This window comes from Rana temporaria, chromosome 4 (assembly GCF_905171775.1).
Source record: "Rana temporaria chromosome 4, aRanTem1.1, whole genome shotgun sequence".
NCBI lineage: Eukaryota > Metazoa > Chordata > Amphibia > Anura > Ranidae > Rana > Rana temporaria.
Genome location: NC_053492.1, coordinates 14109534 through 14126758, shown reverse-complemented (window position 1 = coordinate 14126758; position 17225 = coordinate 14109534). Strand labels below are relative to the sequence as shown.

The 17225-nt window shown below is 45.5% G+C and overlaps 1 protein-coding gene across 1 annotated transcript in view; it reads right to left on the bottom strand.

Moving 5' to 3' along the window:
• Nucleotides 1–12407: 12407 nt before the first annotated feature.
• SLC30A3 (solute carrier family 30 member 3) overlaps nt 12408–17225 on the bottom strand; it is a 53195-nt gene continuing 48377 nt past the window's right edge. Inside the window, exon 8 of the mRNA XM_040347987.1 lies at nt 12408–13125. Coding sequence (XP_040203921.1) covers nt 12980–13125 — 146 coding nt within the window. The 3' untranslated portion in view covers nt 12408–12979. The remainder of the gene's footprint in view (nt 13126–17225) is intronic.

Genomic DNA, 17225 nt, shown 5'->3' with positions numbered 1-17225 from the left:
TGTCTGTCTGATTTTTACCAAAAATGTTCTTAATAGTCAGCCAATTGGCCTTTACACCATAAGACATGATAAAACCTTCAGTTTGAATAAACTCTTGTGTCCAGTTTACTGACCTGTTCCTGCAATATTCCGGATCAACAGCATTGTCTGTTCTGATCAGTAAACCCGCTCTGGGATGGGAGACCCTCTGGGTGTATGGCCACATCAACAGAGAACAAGTCCATTCAGTCCTAATCGGTAAACCCATGCTTGGGATTGGAGACCCTCTGGTTGTTTGGCTACATCAGGGCAGAACAAGTACACTATATTAACCACTTAAGCCCTGGACCAAAATGCAGCTAAAGGCCCAGGCCAGGTTTTGCGATTCGGCACTGCGTCGCTTTAACAGACAATTGCGCGGTCGTGCGACGTGGCTCCCAAACAAAATTGACGTCCTTTTTTTTTCCCACAAATAGAGCTTTCTTTTGGTGGTATTTGATCACCTCTGCGGTTTTTATTTTTTGCGCTATAAACAAAAATAGAGCGACAGTTTTGAAATAAATGCAATATTTTTTACTTTTTGCTATAATAAATATCCCCCAAAAATATATAAAAAAACTATTTTTTTCCTCAGTTTAGGCCGATACGTATTCCTCTACATATTTTTGGTAAAAAAATCACAATAAGCGTTTATCGGTTGGTTTGCGCAAAATTTATAGCGTTTACAAAATAGGGGATAGTTTTATGACATTTTTATTATTTTTATTTTTTTACTACTAATGGCGGCGATCATCGATTTTTTTCGTAACTGCGACATTATGGCGGACACTTCGGACAATTTTGACACATTTTTGGGACCATTGTCATTTTCACAGCAAAAAATGCATTTAAATTGCATTGTTTATTGTGAAAATGACAGTTGCAGTTTGGGAGTTAACCACAGGGGGCGCTGTAGGAGTTATGTTTCACCTAGTGTGTGTTTACAACAGTAGGGGGGTGTGGCTGTAGGTCTGACGTCATCGATTGTGTCTCCCTATAAAAGGGATCACACGATCGATACGCCGCCACAGTGAAGCACGGGGAAGCCGTGTTTACATACATTCGGGGAGCGATCACTTGGGGGCGGCTAGAAACTAATAGCCGCCCCCTCATCCCGGATCGCTCCCAGACGATTTACGAGCACCGCATGTACCGGGGGGGGGGGGGGGGGGGTCCCGATCGGACCCCCGACCCACGTCTTGGCAGGGATGTACATGTACGCCCATCTGCCTGTACGTGCCATTCTGTGGACGTATATGTACATGCGGCAGTCGTGGTTAACAAAAGTATTGGGACGCCTGCCTTTACACACATGAACTTTAATGGCATTCCAGTCTTAGTCCGTAGGGTTCAATATTGAGTTGGCCCACCTTTTGCAGCTATAACACCTTCAACTCTTCTGGGAAGGCTGTCCACAAGGTTTAGAAGTGTGTCTATGGGAATGTTTGACCATTCTTCCAAAAGCGCATTTGTGAGGCCAGGCACTGATGTTGGAGGAGAAGGCTTGGCTCGTAGTCTCGGCTCTAATTCATCCCAAAGGTGTTCTGTCGGGTTGAAATCAGGACTCCGCAGGCCAGTCAAGTTCCTCCTACACCAAACTCTCTCATCCATGTCTTTATGGACCTTGCTTTGTGCACTGGTGCACAGTTTATGTTGGCACAGGAAGGGGCCATTCCCAAAGTGTTCTTCCAAAGTTTGGAGCATGAAAGTGTCCAAAATGTCTTTGTTGATGCCTTAAGAGTTCCCTTCATTGGAACCACCAAATGATTTGATTTGGACCAGTGCTCAAAGCAAAGTCCATAAAGACATGAATGAGCAGGTTTGGGGTGGAGGAACTTGACTAACCTGCACCTGATGCAACCTGATGGAACACCTTTGGGATGAATTAGTGGAGACTACAAGCCAGGCCTTCTCTCCAACATCAGTGCCTGACCTCATAAATGTGCTTCTGGAAGAATGGTCAAACATTCCCATAGACACACTCCTAAACCTTGTGGACAGCCTCCAGAGAAGAGTTGAAGCTGTTATAGCTGCAAAAGGGTGGGCCAACTCAATATTGAACCCAAGACTAAGACTGGGATGCCATTAAAGTTCATGTGTGTAAAGGTAGGTGTCCCAATACTTTGGTTAATACATGTGTACTTGTTCTGCCCTGATTTAGCCATGCACCCAAAGGGTCTCCAATCCCAGCATGGGTTTACCGATTAGGAATGAATGGACTTGTTCAGTGTGTGTCCCAATACTTTTGATAATATAGTTTATGTTCCTGATCAGTAAACTGCTAGGATGGGGGACCCTCTAGGTGTATTGCTCTATGTCTGGAGGACAAGTCTGTTCAATCCTGATGAGTAAACCTGCTCTTAGACAGGAGACCCTCTCGATTGTATGGTCGCATCACCAGAGAACAAGTCCACTCAGTCCTGACCAGTAAACCCACCTCTGGGATGGGAGGCCCTCTGGTTGCATGGCTATAACAGGGGAGAACAAGTCCATTCAATCTTGATCAGTAAACCTGCTCTGGGTGTATGGCCACATCACAAGGGAACAAGCCCATTCAGTCCTGACCAGTAGACACATCCTGGAGTGGGAGACCCTCTGGTTTGTATGGATTTATTGGGGGGAGAACAAGTCTATTCCGTAAACCCCACTCTGGGACAGAGACCTTCTGGATGTATGGCTCCATGTCTGGAGAACAAGATGGTTCAAATCTGATCAGTAAACCTGCTCTGGGATGTGAGATTCACTGGGTGTATGGCCATATCACCAGAGAACAAGCCCATTCAGTCCTGACCAGTAGACACTTCCTGGAGTGAGAGACCCTCTGGTTTGTATGGATTTATTGGGGGGAGAACAAGTCTTTTCAGTAAACCCCCCTCTGGGACAGAGACCTTCTGGATGTATGGCTCCATGTCTGGAGAACAAGATTGTTTAAATCTGATCACTAAACCTGCTCTGGGATGGGAGATCCACTGGGTGTATGGCCATATCGCCAGAGAACAAGTCCATTCAGTCCTGACCAGTAGACACATCCTAGAGTGAGAGACCCTCTGGTTTGTATGGATTTATTGGGGGGAGAACAAGTCTATTCCTTAAACCCACTGTGGGACAGAGACCTTCTGGATGTATGGCTCCATGTCTGGAGAACAAGATGGTTCAAATCTGATCAGTAAACCTGCTCTGGGATTGGAGATCCACTGGGTGTGTGACTATATCACCAGAGAACAAGTCCATTCAGTCCCAGCTGGTAAGCCCATCCTGGGATGGGAGGTCCTCTGGCTGTATGGCTACATCAGGGGAGAACAAATCCATTTAGTTCTGATCAGTAATCATGCTCTGAGATGGGAGACACTTTGTGTGGCCACATCACTTGAGAATGAGGGCGTTCTGACCTGATTGATAAATATGCTCTAGGACGGAGGACCCCCCCATACCCTGTGTATATGGCTACATCAGCCAGAAAAGACATGCCCTTCAAAATTAGCTTAAAGCTCCCTAAAGGTTTTCTTCCCTGGTTCCTCCTTGCCATACCTTGCTAAAAACGATCGCAGCCTGACTTGGTACTCCACTCAGCCCTGATGCAAGCAGTAGTTGGAGGGATAGGTTCTATTGGATGGCCATTGTTTTGATTCCTTCGACCCAGGGCCGCCATCAGGTATTATGGGGTCTCTTACACAGCTTCAGGCATTGGCCCCCTGGAGCAGAGAACCGGGGGGGGGGGTGCGTGCTGCCTGAAATTGAGAAGCGGGGGGGCCTTTACAAAAAAAAAGAAGACATAAAGAAAAATATATAGAAAAAAAAAGGGGGGTTAGCCATCTGGGGCCCTGGGGACCTCTGGGCCCTTTAATACAAAGGAAAAAAAAATAATAATATATATAAAAATTATATATTTATTTATTTTAAAAGGGGGGGTTGTCCCCTGGGGACCTCTGGGCCCTTTAATTCAAAGAAAAAAGGAAATAAATATATGTAAAAATTATATATTTTTTTTTTTAAAAGGGGGGGTTGTCCCCTGGGGACCTCTGGGCCCTTAAAAAAAAAATAATAATGATTAAAGGGCCCAGAGGTCCCCAGGGGACAACCCCCCCTTTTAAAAAAAATAAATATATCATTTTTATATATATTTTTTATTTCTTTTTTTCTTTGTATTAAAGGGCCCAGAGGTTTCTTTTTTTTTTTTTTTTATTAAAGGGCCCAGAGGTCCCGGATGGCAACCCCCCTTTTTTTGTAATTTCTTAATTAATTATTAATGAAAAGAAATTACAAAAAAAACGGGGGTTTCCATCCGGGACCTCTGGGCCCTTTAATAAAAATAAAAAATAAGAAACCTCTGGGCCCTTAAAGCGGGAGTTCACCCATTTCTAAAAAAAAAAATTTTCTTCCCCTAGATTCCTGCTCGTTCGGTCTAGGGGAATCGGCTATTTGTATTAAAATATGAGCAGTACTTACCCGTTTTCGAGATGCATCTTCTCCGTCGCTTCCGGGTATGGGTCTTCGGGAGCGGGCGTTCCTTCTTGATTGACATTCTTCCGAGAGGCTTCCGACGGTCGCATCCATCGCGTCACTCGTAGCCGAAAGAAGCCGAACGTCGGTGCGGCTCTATACTGCGCCTGCGCACCGACGTTCGGCTTCTTTCGGAAAATCGTGACGCGATGAATGCGACCGTCGGAAGCCTCTCGGAAGACTGTCAATCAAGAAGGAACGCCCATTCCCGAAGCCCATACCCGGAAGCGACGGAAGAAGATGCAGCTCGAAAACGGGTAAGTACAGCTCATATTTTAATACAAATAGCCGATTCCCCTAGAGAAAACGAGCAGGAATCTAAGGGGGAAAAGTGCCCTCTAAGGGTGAACCCCCGCTTTAAATAAAAAATAATTATATATAAAAAATAAAAATAAACATTTATAAAAAAAAAGGGCGGTTGCCATCCAGGGCCCTGGGGACCTCTGGGCCCTTTAATAAAAAAACAAATATATAAACAAAAATAAACATTTATAAAAAATAAAAAAAAGGGGGGGGGTTAGCCACATGGGCCCCTGGGGACCTCTGAGCCCTTTTTATATTTATATATATATATATATATATATATATATATATATATATATATATATATATATCTATCTATAGATATAAAATAATATAAAAAATTATAAAAAAAAAGGGGGCATGCCATCCGGGGCCCTTGGGACCTCTGGGCCCTTTAATAATAAATATTATATTATAAAGAAAAATATGAAAAAAAGGGGGGGTTGTCCCCTGGGGACCTCCAGACCTTTTTTTTTTTTTTTTAAAGGGGGTTGCCATCTGGGCCCCTTACAGGTGTACTGCCTGTACCCCCCTGATGGCGGCCCTGCTTTGACCTTCCTACCTGGTCCACACACAACACGTGTTCTCAGCTGGCATGGCATGGCGCGGCAGACTGTTTACCACATTTACATTACGCAAGACATGTCCATCACATAAAATAATCTGAGTGTTTTCATAATTTTTTATTGTAGAAAAGCATTCTGTACAGCACAAGAATCTGGGTACAAATATACAGTCACAACGTGACAAGACAACAGTGTCACAAACACCAGCTATACAACCAGCGAGGAGCGACATGAAAGGGGCCCATCTGCCCAGTGTACGCCTACCCTTGTGGGGGGGTGGTGGGTCTGTGAGTGGCTGGACATCCAAGTGCTGTCCTCCAGAAGTTGCATCTCAAAGTTCTACTGTCCAGATTATGGATGTTGAGGGCCCATTCACACCATTGCAGTGCATTGGCACACAGACGTACGTACATTGCCTTAAGGTAGGGATCTTCAAACTACGGCCCTCCAGCTGTGGTGGAACTACACTTCCCATGAGGCATTGTAATGGGAATTGTAGTTCCTGAACAACTGGAGGGCCATAGTTTGAAGATCCCTGCCTTAAGGTGACCAATCGAAAAGAATGGGCTGCCAAGGCACCACACATAGTCCATGCCAAATTTCTGGTAATGCACATCCATCAGCAAGAGGCTTTGGAGTGCCATGTAGGTTAAAAAGCATTGGTCTTCCCAACATATGTAATGTGCGTTGGTCAAGCCTTCCATGAAAACTTTAGTGTAAATGGGCTCTGAAGTATTTACAAATTGTGTAGTAAAACAACCCTTCACTGACCTTTTTGTAGGAATGAATCACAGAACTACTCTGCTTCTGCTATGAGATTTGAGGATTTATTTCTCCACAGTGCCTTCTGCTACAGAGGTCAGTGAGAACTTCCAAAGCTCATTGACTGACTGCTTGTTAAGAATACGTTAGCAGTTTAATGTTCATAACCTGGGCCAAGGCTTACTTTAAAGCTAAATTCCAGGAATTCAGCAACTTTGCAGAAAATGCAGGCACACTGATTTTTGTCCAATTAGGTGCATGTCCCCTCCAGGACTTCTCTGTCTTGCCTAAATGTGATGGGTTTATTGCAGTGGTCATCAACCTTGTCCTACAGGGCCCACTAACAGGCCAGGTTTGCAAGATAACTGAAATACATCACAGGTGATATCATTTGCTGCTCAGTGATTGCAGTATTCTAGTCTGCATCTCCACATGGTAATACATAAAACCTGGCCTGTTAGTGGGCCCTGTAGGGCAGGGTTGATGACCACTGGTTTATTGTACTCCTGGAGGATAAACTCTAGCTGTGAGAGGAGAGAAGCACACAGAGCAGCCATAGCCACCCCTCCTCTCTGCTGCCTATTCACAGAAGCCTTTGTATTTGGTGAATGAATTCACATAATACAAAGGCTTCTGTGAATGGGCAGACGAAGCAGAATGGTGGGCATAGCAGTTCCAGACTTGAAGGAACCGAGACCACAGTGAGCAGTGTCTGAATGCCAGCAGTTAACTTCATACACCCGTCAGATGTGAATAATAGAGATAATTCAACAAGGCAGGAGACACCTCATTAGACCTCACTCATGGCAGGGGCCCCCGAATGGGTTCCCAAAATGCCCTGAGTCTCAGGCATGCAGTATTTAATTATTGGCCCCGAGCGGGGACCATTCTGTTCCCGAGCGCTGACGAGTGACATAGAAGGTCCTGCCCTTCTGGAGCCTACAGCGCCTACGATGGACGTCCCACTGGTCTAATGGCATGACTGCGGGATGTGTGACGTCCATCATAGGTGTTGCAAGATCCAGAAGGCAGGAATTGCAATGCGGCCGCCGCGCCACATCCCTCCTCGGCGCTGACTGTGATGATGGGCACACCGCACACAACACCACAGCCGAGGTAGGTCAGTGAGTGTATGTAGGTCAGGCAGATCAGTGTGTCAGGCATGTGAGTTTAGTGGTCAGCATTGATGGGCACTGGTAAGCCACACAACCCCATCACCCAGCTCCAAAAAAAAAAGCCTGCGCCACATACACCACAACCCTCCCCAGCCTTGGACTTCGGGCTGAAGCCCTTGGTCTTTTTGCCACCTAGCAACGCCACTGACTCATGGTTTCCCTGCTTTTTAGCAAAGTAGCTGTAATTCAGCTTTAAAGTAACCTTGTAGGCCATTTTCCAATTTAGAAGTCTTCTCTATAAACGGGCACCCTAAATACACCTGCTGTTGGCATCCATAGCCAGAAAACACCTCCTGTGTGCCTTTCTGAAAGAGACACTTCAGAACTAGGCCCGAGGAGGTGGGCGGCATGTGTTTGATTATTATCTGAGTTCGATCCTTGGTTTCAGAAAGGTACACAAGGGAATATTTTCCAGCTTGGGGGATCTCCAAACTCCGACCCTCCATCTGTTGTGGAACTACACATCCCATGAGGCATTGTAAAACTCTGACATTCATAGGCATGATGGGAATTGTAGTTCCTGAACAACCGGATGGCCGTAGTTTGGAGACCCCCTGTTCCAGCTGACAACGGTAACCCTAAGAGGCGGACACAGCTTATTAATTAGGATATAAGGTACATAAAGATAATTCATTGACTCTCTAACAGAATAGGGTCTTGTTGACCCCCCAACAGAGGCCTTTTCGGTGGTCTATTCCTATTACATACAGGTGTTCCATAGAGACAGGTCTAGAAATACAATCTTGATTAGTGTTGAAGGAAAGGTTCCTGACCCACCACCTCAGAGAATGACTTATTTCCACCCCACCGGCATGGCGTACTTGCAGAAGGGGGATTCATGTTGTACGTAGCTCCACCAGTACAGGAACATAAGACGTTACACACACGGTGTGATATACACGGACAACACTACACAATCTTCACATTTTGAGCCGGATTGTGTGCCGCCAGAATCCGCACATGCCCGTGCCAGCCAGGGTCCCACGGGGTCAGAAGCAGTTCCTGTGCTCAGTCCGCAATGCTTCCCGCTGATTCCGAAATTTCAGGTCGCGGGTTTGGAAATTGGTTCTCTGGACCCCGCTGGGAATGTGATTGTTTTGTCGCTTTTTATACGGAAGCCAAGTTTACTTTGATGTGTGTGTGCGGGGAAGAGAATTCAGGGACCACAGAGAGTCTGTGCTGGGAAACTGGTGTTACCTACAGTTGAGTCTCGTGGGGGAGGGGGAATCCTCTTAAGTTGGGATTCTTGGCCAAGTTCCGATGTTCCCCCAAGACGGTGATTCCAGAACTGTGGAATGTGTATGACTGCTAGACAGGTCCTCATTTTAAGAAAGGTCTGGAAATGTATAAACTAATGTACAGTGGGGAGAACGAGTATTCGATACAATGCCGATTTTGCAGGTTTTCCTGCTCACAAAGTAGAGGTCTGTAATTTTAATCATAGGTACTCAACTGTGAGAGACGGAATCTAAAAAATCCAGAAAATCACATTGTATGATTTTTAACCACTTAAGACCCGGCCAGTTTTTGCGATTCGGCACTGCGTCGCTTTAACAGACAATTGCGCGCTCGTGCGACGTGGCTCCCAAACAAAATTGGCGTCCTTTTTTCCCCTCAAATAGAGCTTTCTTTTGGTGGTATTTGATCACCTCTTCGGTTTTTATTTTTTGCGCTATAAACAAAAATAGAGCGACAATTTTGAAAAAAATGCAATATTTTTAACTTTTTGCTATAATAAATATCCCCAAAAAATATATAAAAAAAATGTTTTTCCCTCAGTATAGGCCGATACGTATTCTTCTACCTATTTTTGGTAAAAAAAAAAAATGCCAATAAGCGTTTATCCGTTGGTTTGCGCAAAATGTATAGCATTTACAGAATAGGGGGTAGTTTTATTGCATTTTTATTCAATTTTTTTTTTTTACTACTAATTGCGGCGATCAGCGATTTTTTTCGTGACTGCGACATTATGGCGGACACTTCGGACAATTTTGACACATTTTTGGGACCATTGTCATTTTCAAAGAAAAAAATGTGTTTATTGTGAAAATGACAATTGCAGTTTGGGAGTTAACCACAAGGGGGCGCTGAAGGGGTTATGTGTGACCTCATGTGTGTTTACAACTGTAGGGGGGTGTGGCTGTAGGTGTGACGTCATCGATTGCGATTCCCTATATAAGGGAACACATGATCGATCGCGGCGCCACAGTGAAGAACGGGGAAGCCTTGTTTACACACGGCTCTCCCCGTTCTTCAGCTCCGGGGACCGATCGCGGGACTCCAGCGGCGATCGGGTCCGCGGGTCCTGCGGTCCTGGATCTTCGGACCGGGTCGTGGGCGCGCGCCCGCGACGCACGGCTGGGTACTAGCACAGGACGTACCTGTACGTACATGTGCCCAGCCGTGCCATTCTGCCGACGTAAATGTGCAGGAGGCGGTCCTTAAGTGGTTAAATATCATACAATGTGATTTTCTGGATTTTTTTAGATTCCGTCTCTCACAGTTAAAGAGTACCTATGATTAAAATTACAGACCTCTACATGCTTTGTAAGTATAAAAACCTGCAAAATCGCCAGTGTATCAAATACTATCAATTATGAAGGGAGCGGGGAAGAATTGAAGGCAAAGTGAAAAGGTTCCCTGGCGGCCGCGCACCTCACCCAGCCATGTAGTAGACATATAAAAGCAGCCTCAGCTCGGTCCATCAAGGCCATGCCCCAAAGCATTTCACCACCCCCTGGGGGTGGGCCAAAATGCGGTGGGGCATGGACTCGATGGACTGAACCGAGGCTGCTTTTTTTTTTAGTTTTAGACTTCGCGGCTGGGTGAGGTGTGTGGCAGCCGCAGTGCCGGCCCAAGACATTGTGCTGCCTGGTACCAAGAATGAAATGCTGCCACCCCGAAAAAAAAATTACGCCCACCAAAATGCCCCCACATCCATTATTTTATATCATGATTACTAAAGTGGACCTATCATGGCTCTATACATGTATATAGGAGTATAAAAAGGACCTGTTATGGCTCTATTCATGCAATTAACCCCACAGTGGAGCGGAGAGCGGAACGGGAGGAGCGGTCGGGCGGCAATTAGCCCCACAGTAAAGTGGAGAGTGAAGCTGGTGGAATGGGATGGCGTGCAGGCAGAAAATTTGCTGCCCCCCTGAAAGTGCTGCCTGGTACAATGGTACCATCGGGTCCCATGGTAGGGCCGGCCCTGGGCAGCCGGTAAACCTCTTCTTTACATTGCCTGCATGTTTTAGGTCTGGACAAACCCATCCCCAGCCTGCACCATTACGGTTTTAGCAGTATCAATCCAATAGGACACCAACAGTCTTAGTGGCGACCCCCAAGCACTATTGTAGGGTCATGGGTAAGGATGAGCTCTGGCGTGTTCGCACAGGACACGTGCAGAGCCCGCCAGGAAGTCAGCACCCGCGCTGCGCTAATCACAGCCAGGGAGACATTGTCCGATGCTCGGCTGCAGAGATCGGGAAATGTCTGTCTGGCTGTGATTAGCGCAACGCGGGTGTCGACCGCCTGGCGGGCTCTGCACGTGTCCTGTGCGAACACGCCAGAGCTCATCCTTAGTCATGGGGAAGAATTTAATTTACTGTTATTTTTATTTATTTTTTTATCATTTCGATTTTCCCTTACGTCTGGAATATTGTGATCAAGGCTTACCTTGCCTCTGACCCTCATGATTCTGTCCTTGTCTCAGAATATCCAATACAGGATCTATGCAGGGTGTGGATTCTGGCAGCACAAAGGAATGATCCCGGCTTTGTAAACACATTCGTCACAACATTGAGACACCCCAAGCCCGCCAGTAAGGAGGTGACGACCATCATGGTGGTCAAGGGTCACATCCACCATCATAAATCCCAGTGGACTTCTTTCCCGGGTTCATCCCACCTAAAGACCAGCCCGTTCTTCTGTTGGTCGGAGCAGAGCACAGGCTAACCATGAATGGGGGTCACATCGTTGCTGGCGGTTTGGCCATACACAAACATTTAAGACAAACGGGTTAAAGCTCTCACATCACGGGACAAAATAAATTGCACGATATCCAACCAAGGTTGACGCTCACGTTATGGGGTTGGTGATGGGGCATCACACTTCACTTTGGAATGTCGAAAGAACGCTGCATAGGCGGTAGAACCGGAGACGGGTGGAGAACCATTGGTCATGGTGCCATGGGTAGAGGGGGCAAATGACATGAATGAAAGCGCTTGTTTTTAATTTTCTTAATGGCCATGATGTCTATTATGAAAATGAGTGAGCTCCTTGTGAAAGCAGCAGATCACCCCCTTATGATCGAATATCCTAAGATACCTGATATCAGTCATGGAATGCTACAAAATATGGCTTTGTTGGAACATGGTCTCCTGTTACCATTCACAGTGGAAGGGACCATGTGTGGCAGTAAAACAACGTTTATAAAAATATAAGCAGTCCAAGATACAAGTACCCACAAGGAGCATACCAAGCCCATACCAACTGTCCCGGTGGCCTACTGGTGGAAGCAATTTTTCCACTCGTGTCTCCAACAAAAAAACACAACAGCATTTCCCGCCATAGATCTCCAACAAGCCCGTAACAACTATTGGCACAATCTTTTGCCACTCTCTTTGGTCTTTAAAGTCCCCCCATGACACCTCTAAGGCCCCGTACACACGAGGAGACATGTCCGATGAAAACGGTCCGCGGACCGTTTTCATCGGACATGTCTGCTGGGAGCTTTTGGTCTGATGTGTGTACACACCAGACAGAGAACGCGGTGACGTAGAAGACACCGACGTTCTCTAACACGGAAGTTCAATGCTTCCACGCATGCGTCGAATCAATTCGACGCATGCGCGGGATTTTGGGCCGCTGGTTATACGTCATAACCAGCGGACATGTCCGATGAGTCGTACTAACCATCGGACACGTCCGACGGACATGTTTCCAGCGGACAAGTTTCTTAGCTTGCTAAAAACTTTTGTCCACTGGAAACCTGTCCGATAGGCCGTACACACGGTCGGACATGTCCGCGGAAACTGGTCCGCGGACACGTTCGGTCGTGTGTACGAGGCCTAATGCACACGATCGGAAAATCCGACAAGAAAACCGTGGATTAGCAGCTTCATCACAGTCCTTGAACCCTTCCAACTACACCCGAAACCACAGTCACCTAAGGCATTTATAGATATGGGTTGCCACCTTAGTTACATTTGTTTCGTTGGACTTTTCCAAATGCTAAGAACAAACATGTAGGTGATGGTCCCATTATTTGGATGATCTTAGATCCCCCCCCCCCCCCATGTCATTTAAGTCTGAATGGGCTGCCATGCCTCAGAGGTGAACATTATATCTCCATGGCGTTATATACCTCTAGCAACAGCTACCATATTACCTGTCCATCAATGTTCTCTCCAATGCCATAAAGTCAACTCTTCTTCAGGTTCAGAGCATGGAATGTTTCCAAGATGGGAATGTGTGGTTGGCGTGTGGGTCTTTTTTTTTAAGCATGGGACAGGGAGACACGTGTTCCTCTAAAAAAAGACACATGACCATATGATGAATGATCTGACCCCCACCGTTACGTTTGGCTCCTCCCATTCTCCGGTTCCACTCAGGATGATGGGTGGCCAATTTTTAGGTAAGGCTTTCTGGTCATCCAGTTGGGTCCTGGCAACGTGGGCACACCGTCATGTCTTCTATATATTGTTCCACCTGGATCGTGCTAATAAAGACCTCAAACTTTGTCTGCAGTAATTCGGTGGCCTCTTTGAGGACAGTATCGGCATCACAGCTCTCATCTGACAATGGAAATACAAAGAGAAACATCATATAGACCTGTGTACACCTCGAGATTCATCATTTTTAATTAGTATTATACTGGCCCACAGAATTTTGCAAGTCCACCTACCAAGACCTAATGCCACAAATATGATGGTGACCCATTGATGTGGGGGCTTTCAGAAGTCTATTAACACGTTATTTTGAACTAATCTTTCCCAACCAAGGTTGTTAGGGGTTCCTTGAGCAGCGGCCTATCCCGCTTGATGAGGCCTGTACAGTACCATAGCTAATGTCACTTGGCAGAGCCAGCAGTGGAGCCTCCTCTCATTTTTTTTATATAAGTTACTAATTACACCAAAGATCTCCTTAGCAGTGTCATCCCACTGACCACTAATGTAAGGGGCATTCTTCCTCTCACTGGCCACCAATATAAGAGCAAACCGGTCAGGTGACCATCACTGAAAGTGGGCCCTTCTCCAATGACCACCAATAGAAGGGGACACTTCTCTAACCTCCAATGTAGAGGGGCTCTATTCCACTGACCACTAAAAAAAGGGGTAATTTCTCTACTGTCCTCCAATGTAGAGGGGCCCTTCTCCAGTGACCATCAATAAAAGGGGACACTTCTCTAACCTCCAATGTAGAGGGGCTCTATTCCACTGACCACTAAAAAAAAGGGGTAATTTCTCGACTGTCCTCCAATGTAGAGGGGCCCTTCTCCAGTCACCACCAATAAAAGGGGTCACTTCTCTAACCTCCAATGTAGAGAGGCTCTATTCCAATCACCACTAATAAAAGGGGTCACTTCTCTAACCTCCAATGTAGAGGGGCTCTTCTCCACAGACCACCAATAAAGGGGGACACTTCTCTACTGACCACCAATGTAGAGGGGCTCTTCTACAATGACCACTAATAAAAGGGGACACTTCTCTACTGACCACCAATATAGAGGAGCTCTATTCCACTGACCACTAATAAAAGGGGACACTTCTCTACTGACCACCAATATAGAGGGGCTAAAAGTGGAAACTTCTCTACCGATCACCCCGATGTAGATAGGCTCTTCTCCAATGACCACCAATAAATGGGGACACTTCTCTAACCTCCAATGTAGAGGGGCTCTTTTCCACTGACCACTAATAAAAGGGGACACTTCTCTACTGATCACCCCAATGTAGATGGGCTCTTCTCCAATGACCACCAATAAATGGGGACACTTCTCTAACCTCCAATGTAGAGGGGCTCTTCTCCACTGACCACCAATAAAAGGGGACACTTCTCTACTGACCACCAATCTAGAGGAGCACTTTTACACTGACCACCAATATAGAGGGACATGTATCCACTGACCCTTGATAAAAAAAAAGGGGCACTTTTCCAATGACTAGGATTGTAAAATGAATGGATGGAAAAATGGAACAAAAAAAATCCTAATGACCACCAATATTGAGTCATTTTCCCACTGTCCACCATTTTGATGGGACACTTCACTTATGGCCACCAGTGAAAATAAGACACTAGTAAGGAGACACTTCTGCAATGACCACTAATGTAAGTAGGCTCGTGAAAGCATCTGATCATACTGATCTGTTTGATCGGCTGCTTTGGAGCCCAGAGGAGAGATATGGGGTCCAACAGATCCTAGATCTCTCCATATAGGGGACCTGTAATAGCCCTTGCTATCACAAGGGATGTTGTTCAGCACTAAATGTACAGCGTAAAAGTAAAAAAAAAAAAAAAATTAAAAGCGACCCCCCCATAAATGCGCATGCATATGTAAATGGTGATTGCACCACACACGTGAGGTATTGCCGGGAATGTCAAAGCGAGAAAAATAATTCTAACACCCGATTAAACTGGTTACTGATGACGCCTATAGAGATTTTTAGGTGACATAGTTTTACACCATTCCACGGGCAATTTTAAAGCGTGACATGTTAGGTATCTATTTACTCGGCGCAACATCACCTTTTATGTTTTACAAAGAAAAATTGGGTATCATATTGTGTTTGTGGTCACTAAAATTCATTATTATTCATGGTTGGAGGTTCTAAGTAATTTTCTAGGTAGAAAATGCAGATTTTTACACGTATGAGAGAAATGGCCAGACTGGAACTGGTAAATGATGTGTAATTTATCTGGGGGGGGGGGGGGGTCTGGTCTGTGGCATCGATCCTATTGACTTGGGTTATTGCAATTCAAGTGTTACTAAATTGTTTTCAGGAGGTCATTATGATAATGTATAGACACCAATACACATAAATATCTTGATGGTCACACCATGATACAGACTAACGTAAAACCCACTCTAGTAGTCACTTAGCTAGTCGATTAAAGTTTATACATCCCTGGGGGGGGGGACAAGAAGTAAATAACATTTCATTTAAATATCTAAAATCAATTATTCTTCTCTCCTTGGAAGCAAAATGAATCTGGACACACAATGGAAGGAGGAGACACGCAAAGCTCAATGAGTGCCTGAGAGGTCTCCCTGGGGGCAGGAGGTGGAGAATGCGGGCATTTATCTGTGATTTCCTTTCTCCCCGGAGCCCCTGGTAATGCTAATGAATGAATGCTTTAATCCGGCCAATAATGGCTTTCAGCAGCTGAATCCCCCGGCTGGATTATTGCTGACAACAGCAACGAAGACTTTGTCAGCCGTCAAACAAAAAACGGAAAGATTGAAGGTGACACGATACTGAAAATACAGCGCACCCTCCAACCATGATTGGGATTTGTATTGAAACAAATGGCAGAAATAGCAAAATGGGTTCTAAATCCGACTTTATCAACCGTTCTAAAATGCGGGAGCCCTTAAAATAACTTTCTAGTCTCAGGGAACCCTTGCTAATAATTACTTTTATCTACTGCTTATGGTACATTAGTGTAATGGCCAATGCAAAGAATGTCCCTTACATTGGTGATCAGTGAGAAGAATGCTCCTTACATTGGTGATCAGTGGGAAGAATGTCCCTTACATTGGTGATCAGTGGGAAGAATGCCCCTTACATTGGTGATCAGTGGGACGAATGTCCCTTACATTGGTGATCAGTGGGAAGAATGCCCCTTACATTGGTGATCAGTGGGAAGAATGTTCCTTACATTGGTGATCAGTGGGAAGAATGTCCCTTACATTGGTGATCAGTGAGAAGAATGTCCCTTACATTGGTGATCAGTGGGAAGAATGTCCCTTACATTGGTGATCAGTGAGAAGAATGTCCCTTACATTGGTGATCAGTGGGACGAATGTTCCTTACATTGGTGATCAGTGGGAAGAATGTCCCTTACATTGGTGATCAGTGAGAAGAATGTCCCTTACATTGGTGATCAGTGGGAAGAATGCTCCTTACATTGGTGATCAGTGAGAAGAATGTCCCTTACATTGGTGATCAGTGGGAAGAATGTTCCTTACATTGGTGATCAGTGGGAAGAATGCCCCTTACATTGGTGATCAGTGGGAAGAATGTCCCTTACATTGGTGATCAGTGAGAAGAATGTTCCTTACATTGGTGATCAGTGGGAAGAATGTCCCTTACATTGGTGATCAGTGAGAAGAATGTTCCTTACATTGATGATCAGTGGGAAGAATGCTCCTTACATTGGTGATCAGTGAGAAGAATGTCCCTTACATTGGTGATCAGTGAGAAGAATGTCCCTTACATTGGTGATCAGTGGGAAGAATGTCCCTTACATTGGTGATCAGTGAGAAGAATGTCCCTTACATTGGTGATCAGTGGGACGAATGTTCCTTACATTGGTGATCAGTGGGAAGAATGCCCCTTACATTGGTGATCAGTGGGAAGAATGTCCCTTACATTGGTGATCAGTGAGAAGAATGTCCCTTACATTGGTGATCAGTGGGAAGAATGTTCCTTACATTGGTGATCAGTGGGAAGAATGTTCCTTACATTGGTGATCGGTGGGAAGAATGTTCCTTACATTGGTGATCAGTGAGAAGAATGTCCCTTACATTGGTGATCAGTGGGAAGAATGTTCCTTACATTGGTGATCAGTGGGAAGAATGTTCCTTACATTGGTGATCAGTGGGAAGAATGTTCCTTACATTGGTGATCAGTGGGAAGAATGTTCCTTACATTGGTGATCAGTGAGAAGAATG